The sequence below is a fragment of the Schistosoma haematobium genome, chromosome 1 (assembly GCF_000699445.3).
Source record: "Schistosoma haematobium chromosome 1, whole genome shotgun sequence".
NCBI classification, from domain to species: Eukaryota; Metazoa; Platyhelminthes; class Trematoda; order Strigeidida; family Schistosomatidae; genus Schistosoma; species Schistosoma haematobium.
Genome location: NC_067196.1, coordinates 43,795,945 through 43,806,986, shown reverse-complemented (window position 1 = coordinate 43,806,986; position 11,042 = coordinate 43,795,945). Strand labels below are relative to the sequence as shown.

The window sequence follows — 11,042 nt, the reverse complement described above, 5'->3', positions numbered from 1 at the left end:
CTGGAGCGTATCCAACGGCGAGCCACGAAATCAGTTCGAGGACTCAAATTTAAACCTTACGAAGAGCGCCTCCATTCACTTAACTTTTACCCATTAGGGTGTAGACGTCTTAAAGGTGACTTTCTGATGGTTTATAGTATCCTTAACACTTCTGGGCATCCTCTCAAACACCTACTTAAGCTTAGTTCCAACACTAACCTAAGAGGTAACACCCAAAAACTGGAGACACAACATAGCAGGACGGACTGTAGACACAACTTCTACTCCTTAAGAGTTGTCAAATGCTGGAATTCGCTGCCGGCCGAGCTAGTCCAAGCGACTTCCCAAGAGTCATTTAAGAGGCAACTTGATCTATTCGTAAGGACTAAGGATAGTATCACACTATGATTTACTGATTTCTTTTCCTCTTTTATTGTTAACATACCTAGGTTCCTGCCTGGATGATTTGGTGATCCCCTGCTACCAGACACGGAAGCCTGTTAAACGAAAGCTTCTTCTATTCCGTCCACAACCATATGAACTATTTGAATCAAGGTCAGTCTAGAGTCGCTCAAAGGTCGTCCATGAATTAGTCTCACTATGAACAGCCATAAAGGTCACAAGTTTGTCCCTACATGTCTTCATTTTCCTATGCAACCTTTAGTTTCGGAGTTACTTTATTCTCATTTCTTGAGTCCCTTTCTTTTACTTCGATGCTATAAATTATTATTGGTACGACTTGATTTGGTTTACATATATGTAAATTGATAATTTATAAATTATCAATTCCCGATAGTCTTGTGTGATCCTTTCTAGAAGTAAACTGATTCATATGTCTCCGAACGTATAAAAGCAGGTATTTTAAGACTACACTCGTGAAGAAATTCAGATAATTCAGGGTTCTTAACAATCGACGAGTCTCACCCATTTTTCTAATTATTTTGAAATTCACGTTAAGTCACTTATCGCTAGTCAATCAGATGTTAATACAACCAACTTATTATTACCATAGTTGCTATTTCCTTGCTCGGTAAATACAGTTCAAATGCTTGGTTTTCTATTTGCAATTTAGATTGGTAGACAAGCAAGTGTTTCAAGGTACAACATTGTTTTCAATATCTACCGAAACCTTCCTAGATTATACCTTATTCTCCTCGTTCTTACTTTAAGTATTATATATATACATAATTGTTGATCTGAAACTTTTCTTTACAGTATTCACGTGATATCCCAAACTACTAGTGAATCATCATGACAATAGAAGATCCAGACCTTGAGGCTGGGAAGTAAGTTGCTACTGTGCTTTATACCGAGCTTTTAGAAATATTGATGTCGACGAACTACTAGCGTCATGTACGACTTGTTCTTTGATAAATTAACTGACTGTAGTTGCAATTGACTTACCTGATGAACACACCGATCCTGAGAAGTTACTACGCAAAGAGCTATTATCACTTAAGCAAATGGTACAGCATACATAGTTTTACCTGCCTATTTAGAGAAAAACCCTTACTGATATTGATCATGAAGTTAAGAAGTGTGAACGTAAAGAAGAGAAATCGAAAGGTTTGTTTTATTTTTCTAGTTATAGGGAAATGAAGCTATGAAACCAAGGGAAAAAGCTAAAGAAGAAGCGATGAAGCTTCTTAAGTCAGGAGCAATATCAATTGAGAACAAAAATGAGCGTCACACATTTAAACGTAAACCTAAGGTTAGTGATTCTATAATATGGATTGTTGTTACATACAGGAAAGTGAAGAAGATGAGGTGCCAGGACCCAACGTAAGTATAATAAATTGGTACTTAATGTGCAATATTAGATGAACTTAAAGGTAAAACAGTCACTCTACCGCAATTTTCTACCTGGTCCAATACTTAACGCGTTGGGACCTGAGGAAAAAAAAGTAGACGTCTTATCTAACCATAAAGCGGCTACTTGTGAAGTTAACTGTACGGATGCTTCTGAGACCTTACAAACTAAGAGGAAACAGCAGTTCAACCTCCTACTGGATGACAAAAATTTGGATACGGACCAAGTAGTCATCTCATTTTTCTTATTTACAGATAACGGATGTTTCAGATTCATGCAGTGTCGATCAGTTACATTCTCCGAACCGACCAGCGCACTCTACCTTATATGTTGGATATCATAATATCACTGAATCTTTTATTCATGATGTTTTCAAGCATCATGGTACCGTTGTAAGGATTAGGATTGGTAATCCCTCCAAGTACGTCTCTAATATCCTAAAAAGTTTTGATAATTGTTTAAAAGTTCCAGTTAGGTTTTTGAGGCGTGAATTATATTTTCCTGTTATAATTTATCTACGAAAATTAACTCATCGCCATATATCTTTGTAACCTTGGTTCGTTTGATGTAGTCGTCTGGGAAACCAAATAGAAAGATAATACATCTACTTCAAAAGTGTAAACGAGCTTATGGCCAGTTATGTTTTATTATATCATTAAGCTGATGACTTGAACTAACCAAAGTGGTCGAACTACCACATTTGAAAGTGGGATTATGTCCTTTTTTGGTACTTCAGTCCAACTGCTTCAAGCTAAACCTCTTCATCATAGTATGCTAAGGTAAGTAGTAGTTGGAAAAAATCGAATTTCAAGTATGATCACTCTGATCAGTTAACTTTCATCCCATACAGACAGACATCAATACAGGGCTTGGGATAGGTATGTTTTGTCCCAAGTTTCCATACCGTATTAGGATGACGATGTGAAGACGAACCGCGACGCAGACTGACATAATATTGCATCAATGATAAAAAGGAAAACTGAGCTTTGGGGATATGATTCAAAATGGCAGCTCGATTGAAATGAAAGATGAATTTTACAGAAAGCTCTCTGAACTTCAGAAAGCTAAACGTTCAGACATAGTACTCGTAGGAGGTGACTTTAATGCCCAGATAGGTAGTTCAAACAAAACAGAAAGGCGTTTAGATGGATATTTTTGTATCCCGGTACAGCGAACAGATAATGGTGATCGTCTGCTGCAACTGTGCTCAGACAATCGTTTATTTTAAGCAAACACAAACTTTAGGCACAAGGAGAGACATCGTCTAACATGACGACCCCCGACACCAAACCAACGATGGACTCAAATAGACCATATTGCCCATTAGTCATCGTTAAAGAGGGTCTGTAGAAGATTGTCGCTCATTCTGGAGTACCTGTTTGGACTCCGACCATGCTCTAATACCGGCACGCATCTGCTTGCGCCTCACTGGACGCAAAAAGCTACACTAAAAAGACCCATTAGAACTGAATTGAGTAGCGAGAAAACCAAAAGTAGGTTCCAAGAAACAACTGAGGTCACACTTAGGTAGTTCTAAAAACGAGGCTGACCCAGATGTTGCTTGGAAAGATATACAGACAGCTGCGGAAATAGCAGTGGTATTTATTAGCGATTTAAACCACAAGGTTACGAAGAACAAATGGATTTCTTCAAGGTCTACTGCACTGATGGATTCTCGTAAACTCATCCCATCAGGTTCTGAACACGATGAAGAGCGTAAACAAATCAGATCTAGGTTAAACAAAAGTCTAAGGAACGACCGTGAGCAGTGGTGGGCAACGAAAGCAAAAGAGATGGAAAAGGCGGTGGCTATAGGGAACACAAGACAGCTCTACAGACTAATAAAAGAATAAGTCAAGTATAAGTCAGACTATCTCGGAAAGAGGCGACACTCTCATCTGCTCCCAGTCCAGACGTTTAGAACGATGGGCAGAACATTTCAGAGAACAGTTCAGCTGACCTTCAGCTACTCTACAACTACCCTCCATTCCCAGACAGTGTGAATGGAACATTGGAGTAGGGCCCCCAACTTCAGCTTAAGTTCAAAAGGCTATAGTTAATCTGAAACGAGGAAGGGCAGCTAGTCCAGATGGATTGGCTCCAGAGGTCTTTAAGGGTGGTGGTCCGATTTTAGCGGTTAGGTTTATTAACATTTTAGCTAAAATCTGGGAGTTGGACGTTATCCCATCTGACTGGTCATAATCACTTATCGTCCCAATATATAAGAGAGGGTCAAAATCATCCTGTGACAACCAGTGTTGTTAGAGTTATGAGGGCAGTTATCACTTCCCAGTTGCCCACACAGTGGAAGGGTTCTTCTGAAGGTACCTGAGAAGGAAATCAGATTTGAGGTGGTCTTAGTGACCAGAGAGCGTGACCGCAGTAATTTTTGTGTTAGCCCCGTACTTGTAGAGACCTTACCACCGGAGACGGATATCCGTGGGATGAGGCGAGGTGTGCGTTTTTAGGGTCGACCTTTTCTAACCCCACCCCTCCTTGTGGGAATGCAGCATCGCTGTCATGCTGGTTGCCTGAAGGAAACACCTTACTGCCGTCGCACCTCTGTACAGTCAGCAGTACGACTTCGCCTTCGGACCTTGGGCTTGTTGCTTTTAGTCTTACTGCTGTTCAACCGACCTGTCTAACATGGTAGGACCTTGAGGAACTGTTGTTCCAGCCAGTATGGTTCGGTTGCTTCATCACGATAGGCAAGCTCGACTACCACGTCAAGGTAGCAGCAACGGTCGGGGTCGAGCTAAGTAGTGAATAGTCACACTCGATATACGTCTTCCACCACCAAGTGACTTAGCAACATATGGACTGATCAGTATGGCATTTGGCTTAATCAGTGAGAAGAAATCTTCACCCAAGTAAATTCCTACTCGAAGAATTTAAAGTAAAAGCTTGGAAGTGGGTTGTCGCTCATATTTCTGTATAGTTTTGTGTATGGACAATGTTATCTGTGAGTGATGTCAAGTTTATTTTGTTTTTAATGTTTTTTATGTGACCGTAGTTCCCCTTTGTTTACTCTCACATGTATGATTAAGTGTTGTTTGTTGACGGTAACCCTGTCGGGTTTTAATAAGTACTTCGAAAGTTGGGTTTACAAAATTTACATTATTGCAAAGTTATTAGTAGGTACTAGTAAATCTTTTAATTGTTATAGCTGTCACATTGATTGTGTGATTTATTCGGTTTATACAAAATTAAAGAGGATTTTATGAACACTATTAGGAATGGACTCTGGGCATTGTTTTAATTTAACATCTTGCTAGGCTTTCGGCTATTGCATTGGAGTTAACGCAATATAGTTATCTTTTATTCTATATCTTGTTCTGCTTTCATTCATATTTCTGCTGGCAAACACTGTTGTCGTCTTTTCATCTGGATTTTCTGACCAAGACTTGTACAATGCAAATTTTTTTCGAGTGTTATTAAAATATGCTATATATGATACAGTACATATAGGAATTTCACATAATACACTTACGTTATTTATTTTGGCATGTAGATTCAAATGTATTACGTTCTGTTTATATCTTTTTATTCCGCTATAATGTTGACTTTGATATATTTTAGCCATGCCTACGTTACAATGGCTACGAATCAAATGGCCCAAAGTGCATTGAAGGTAAGGGAATTAACTACCTATTCCCTTGAATTTTAGCTAGATCACCAAATGGTAAGCAATCGTCTTTTGCGTGTATCGTTTGCTCGGAGACCTTTCCACGTGAAACCTTTTTCACCTACAAAATATAGTCCATGTAAGTCGTGTTCCTTCTTGGCATATGATTTTCATTCGCATTCATTAACTTATTACTGTTTCTCCGCATAACTGATCATCTATAGATGAAAAATAGGCTTATTTAAACCTATAAATTACTATAGTTCGGAAAACATTCACTTAAGATCATATGGCACTTAGTTATGTATTTAGGCTTTTTGTTTTTAGTTACTAGATTAGTGTTAAATAAAACTGAATAGAATAATTATATCAAAAGTATCTGTCAATTAGTTAAAGCACCGTCTTTACTAACAAGTATTTACAATTAGTACTCCTGATTTTTTAAGACGTGTGGTAAGGAATTTATGTACTCAGTTTTGAGTAACACAACTTTAGAGGGTGGTTTGTGATGCTACCCAGACCATCAAACTATTGTAGGTAAATCGAAGTACTGTGTGTAACTGAAAAAAGTGGTCTTATTTACAGTTTGTCACATCAAACTTTAATTAATTTATAGAAGTGCTAAAGTTAACTTTCCGTTTCCCATAATGTAGATCGGTCATTTCGAAAACCAGCTTGCTGTAACTCGAACGAGGGGCCTTCAAACAGAATATCAAGCGAACTTAATCGAGATCTAATTACTTATGAGGACTTGTATTCTGATAAATGAACTGTACAATTATATTTAATAAACTGTTAAACAGAAATCGAACTCTTAATTCATTTTTTCATATGTGAACGTATTTTTCCTGTTCTTTCGAAAATTCTTCCTAGTTCTATTGTCATTCATAACACATGAAAAGGTCCTTTTATAGATGTATATCCCTTTTACGGATCTGTAGAAAATGGGACAAGAATGTAATGTGCTGTAACGTTCATCATAAATCAGCAATCATTGCGCTTAGAAAAACATTCGGCAGTTACAAATCGACTGGACGACTTACAGTTGAACTGAGGGATGTTTGTCAGTGTAGACTACCTGGATACGCTATGTGTGGTACTCAGTCAATGGCTAGGGACTTCAAATGATATGACTCAGAATCGCTCGCAATGGTGCAGGTTCATTCACGCTTTGTCTTACGTTGAACCCTAAGTTTGTAGACTGTCTTATACCTTTTCCACGTTTTCTATACCTAATTTCCCTATCACTAATGATACTGTTATTACTTCTACTATGGGATTTTTCTTGATAGTTTTATCTCGCTGTGCTAATGGTGTGTGGCAACTTGGTTTGATGAACACATGTGCTAGGTTCTACGTTGCACACGACTGGCTGATATGAAGGCTAGTTACACTGATTAGCTACTTAGTTAATGACTGGATTGAGTTGAATAAGCCAGTGTAGGTTAGTACACTCGCTCTTAAAGCTAATCATGCTACCTGGTTGGATAGACCGGGGCAAGTGATGTGGAGTGTATGGTTGCAACTTAAATGTGTTGTAGCCAATAAACTGCATTCCAGAGTAGAGTGGGGATACAAACATATGGTTTAGTGGGCTAAAGGAATATATCAAACCGCATGGCAAAATAGATGAGTTGATTCGTTTGCGACTAAAAGCCATAATAAAAGGGATGTATCTGTCAGTCAAGCCGAAGTTTGTATCAAATGAATCGCTCGTTGAGGCGGTTATATGCATACAGATTTACTCCCAATAGACCCTCCAGTTGTGTCTATCACTCAACATGTACAAGCCAAGCCTCATACTTTGAGAGAACAGGAAGGAGGGTTGTTGTATTCATCACTGAGCACAGTCAACAGAAACTTAAACTCAAAGGATACCATTTCCAGTCGTGCGATTGCTAGCTATGTGCTTGACAGTCGGCATGATGTTGATGTGTCAGTCTTTCGAAATAATTAATAAATTAACTTAGGACTTATTAAGTTTTGTCGAAGCAGTTTCCATGAAAAGATTTATGAATCCAGTAAGGCCCAGTTAACAAGTTTGCTTTACCGTGGTCTGGTTACAAATTTCTTGTTTAACTTTTTTCTTATGATATTAATTATGATTCCTTAGTCCTTATCTGATCTAGTCGATTCATTTTACTGTTATGCATCACATGACATGAAACTGACCTTTCATGTCATTTCTAGAATTTCTGGTTTTATGCTATCTCCAGTCTTTCTTCTAGTATATGCACATCGAATAACTGTTTGAACAAACCTAGTTCTTCCTCGGTCGTCGTTCTCCATTATTCAAGTGTATCAAGACTAATTTTTTATTACGTATAATATGTATCTTGTATTGCTTTCTAAGTAGTAAACAGCTAAAGAGAATCTTCAAAATACATAATATAAATCCATGTTAATCGGCTACCTTCCTACCTTAGTTCAAAAACAGTATTTGACTGTTTATCAATGGAGTAGAATTACATTTCACAGTAAAAGGCATTATTAAATGTCAGTCAGTATAAAGACAATGTTTGTGGTTGTTGTTTGGATCTTATAAATAAAAAAATATAAATCTACGACCCTCCATATGTTTTCTAATTTCTGCCTGAAGAAAATAATCTATATTATTCTCCATGGTATTTAAACAGTGTCGAATCTTGTCAGTATAAATGGGCTATCATCTACAACCTTTGTTATGGTTAAAATTTTCATTTTCCCTTCGTTCTAGTACATGTTTAAATTCGATGGTGAATTCTTCACGGAATATAAAAGAATTCATATATATGAAGCAGTAAATCAACTAAAACGTCTCCGTTGTTTCGGCGCATTGTGTGCAATCAACACTATTGTTTGGAGTTTTTCTACATGTAATCCACGACAGATACAAACAACTAGTAGCAATTTTCAGCTCTTCAAAGAAACTGCCCCTAAATCTTACGAAAAAATGGTAGAGAGTTTTAGACTGAATTCGGATACCAAACGACTTTATCCTTGGATAACAGCTGTACTTGGTAGGTGAAAACTTAGTACATAATCATACTTATTTGTTTACTCTTTGCTAAAAATATATTGGATTTTAAAAATTCATAAAACCTACCGAAATAATGAATACAAACTTTGCTACCAAGTGTTTCAATAGTTTTATGTAGTATACGATCAAGTTAGGTTGTTATGGTCACATGATTTGTATTACATATGTATTGAACTAACGGCAGTTACATTTACTGTCGCTTTTGGAGTTCCTATGGGAACATCAGTAATTACATCTACTTGAATCGAACTCATAGGTCAATGATATCAAGGCACATGACTAAGATATTTGGAGTCTCATCATCACTAAAAACTGACTCATTAAAGGTAATTGCTTGCTGAATATTTCAGTGTTATTTGCAAGTTAAATGCAGTACAATATTTTAGTTGCCTTACCAGATGGAGTGCTCAGAGGACTCATCGTGTCTAAAAACTTGTTTAATATGTTTACCTCCCAAGATATAATAGGATCTATTTCTAAGGTCTATCTATAGCTTTTAGGATGCAGTGTCTTATATGTAGACAACAGTTTTGCTTTTATGGTACGTATAGATAAATTGCTTGCAGCTTTATGACTTTCTATTATAAGGTTCATATATATACACCACTCTGATAGGATGCAAAGGTTAGGAGTCCCTCTTTCACTTCATAAAGAATCTAATGAGATTTCTGATAATTGTCACTGGATCAAATCCGCACTCGATGGCTTAGTTCTAGAGAAAGTAAGCTAGAAGGTTCTTAGAACATCTACTTCAGTCACATATCAATTTTATTTCCTCACACCAAAATGAAAACATTTCTGGAAATTTAAGAATAACTACTTTTCGTAATTGTCAGTAACAGTAGCCGAACTTTAACCGGTCATTGTATGGGTAGATTAAAGATTGTTTAGGTCATTGAAACAGATGTCACTTTAAAGACTATCAATTGCTTTTAGATAAATCACTGTTTTTATATATAAAAACATTTCTAGCTTTCTCCTCGTTTCTTGGAGGACTTCTTTTACCACGTCGTATGATTCGCAACATAATTTTAATAACCGCTGAGAATAACAATACTTCGGCACTACAAAAGTTTATTCAGATCGATACCCATGGAGCTTTTGGTATTAAAAGTAATGGTAGAACATTCAAGAGACCTTTGAGATATATATCATTTGACTACAAATCACCACACTCTGATGTATCCAGAATAAATATTCGTGTCAAACATGTACCTTTCGGTTTCATACTTGATTTACGAAAGGCAAAACACATTGATGAAAATGAATTGTGCTGTCTAATGTACAAAGTTAATCAGAAGTGTAGTACTTAATTCTGTAATAACTGTAATATGTATTATCTTATAAATTTCATGTTACTGGATAAATAATATGAATGCTTGTAGACAATGTTCATGTAAAATCAGTGGTTTTTAATCTACTGAAACTATTGTATTACCAATATCCTACTCATAATTTATACTAATGGCTTACGATGAAATAAAATAGACTCCATATTTGTTTATTGTTCTACGTCTATTTAACACTTGGAATCGAACTGATAGGGTTTTTATGGCCCGAGGATCTGACTCCTATTTAGATCGTACGAACGTTTGTTATCGCCTATTCTCATCGACTTAAATCGCGTTAGTCAATAACGGAATTAAATAAGTCGAATAACGAGAATTGACTTGAAAATACATATATTTTGTATATGAAGCGAATGAAACAGAGCAGAACAAAATGACACGCAGGGAAGATGGCTGGGAAGCCAACTCCATTTTAGTCAAGCGTTACTCAATATTTATAGTCCGACAAAATAAAGCTACACACATGTGATTAATGGGATAAGAAGGGCACACACATATACGCTCATATAGAAACAGTCAAGACTGATAAGTGAATAATTGACAAGGTCAAAATATGACTTAAGTAGAATGAATAGAATGGAATGTCCGAAAGCTAGAATAAGATATATGGGCTTAAAATAATGAATGACATTGCAGGGTTGACTAATGCCCTAGAAGCCCTTGTTATTTGTAAGTTTGCATGAGAAACTTGTATTTAAGATTCCAGTAAAGTACTACAAAAGTGTCATTCACCTATTGACTCGAAAGTACATTTCATGTGAGTTTACACTACTATCCTGCGGCAGTGATATTGTGGTGCGTGCTACTTATATTGATATAAGTAGTATATAACGTGAGTCAAAAGAACGTAACGTCTGGCAGCAGAAGATGGAGAAGATCAAGAAAAGAAGAGCGAGAAAACAATGGAATTTGTAAGAAATCGCATGAACAATGAAATGCGAGACAATGGATTGATCTTTGCAAAAGCAACAGTCCGGTTTGATATGATAGAATAATATTTTGCAAATTAATGATTTACTATATGGTTTTTCTATTTTACCAAGTAATTCTGTAATTTGTCCTAAATACAATTTGGTTGTCCTCACCCGTGTTCTCCTTCACTACATTTGGTGTCGCTGCCTCCACTAAGGATGAAGATTCCATGGCCGAAGGAGTTTGAGGCCGTGGCGGAGCTGGTGGGAGTGAAGGAGCCGAAGGCGAAGCTGGTGGTGCTGGGAACGCTTCTGAGAGGCAGGGCGAAGGCTGTGTATGACAGCTTGG

At 37.0% G+C, this 11,042-nt stretch overlaps 1 protein-coding gene across 4 annotated transcripts; it reads left to right on the top strand.

The window, feature by feature from the left end:
• Positions 1-514: 514 nt before the first annotated feature.
• On the top strand, positions 515-10,578 carry MS3_00009906 (uncharacterized protein). 4 transcript variants are annotated; one of them, XM_051218312.1, is made up of 13 exons: positions 515-595; positions 1,195-1,265; positions 1,301-1,332; positions 1,369-1,445; positions 1,479-1,545; positions 1,581-1,690; positions 1,729-1,761; positions 1,800-2,015; positions 2,044-2,210; positions 5,369-5,420; positions 5,457-5,553; positions 6,068-8,413; positions 9,406-10,578. In XM_051218312.1, exons 2-12 carry the CDS (start codon positions 1,231-1,233, stop codon positions 6,181-6,183), a joined length of 1,002 nt encoding a protein of 333 aa, XP_051074162.1. In that variant the 5' UTR covers positions 515-595; positions 1,195-1,230; the 3' UTR covers positions 6,184-8,413; positions 9,406-10,578. The 4 variants fall into 4 exon arrangements, with proteins under 4 accessions (XP_051074162.1, XP_051074165.1, XP_051074164.1 ...); XM_051218315.1 differs by lacking the exon at positions 9,406-10,578 and adding an exon at positions 2,255-2,568 and having other exon boundaries at positions 515-534; positions 1,301-1,445; positions 1,479-1,690; positions 2,060-2,210; positions 6,068-6,220; XM_051218314.1 differs by lacking the exon at positions 9,406-10,578 and adding an exon at positions 2,255-2,568 and having other exon boundaries at positions 1,479-1,690; positions 1,800-2,210; positions 6,068-6,220.
• The last annotated feature ends 464 nt before the right edge of the window (positions 10,579-11,042 follow it).

What these genes read in the sequence shown, in the direction of transcription:
- MS3_00009906 (XM_051218312.1), top strand. Translation starts at nt 1,231, where the DNA reads ATGACAATAGAAGATCCAGACCTTGAGGCTGGGAA. An exon ending in TAAAGAAGAGAAATCGAAAG is followed by an intron (nt 1,546 to 1,580) that starts GTTTGTTTTATT and finishes AGGGAAATGAAG; the next exon opens with CTATGAAACCAAGGGAAAAA. An exon ending in ACCTACAAAATATAGTCCAT is followed by an intron (nt 5,554 to 6,067) that starts GTAAGTCGTGTT and finishes CCCATAATGTAG; the next exon opens with ATCGGTCATTTCGAAAACCA.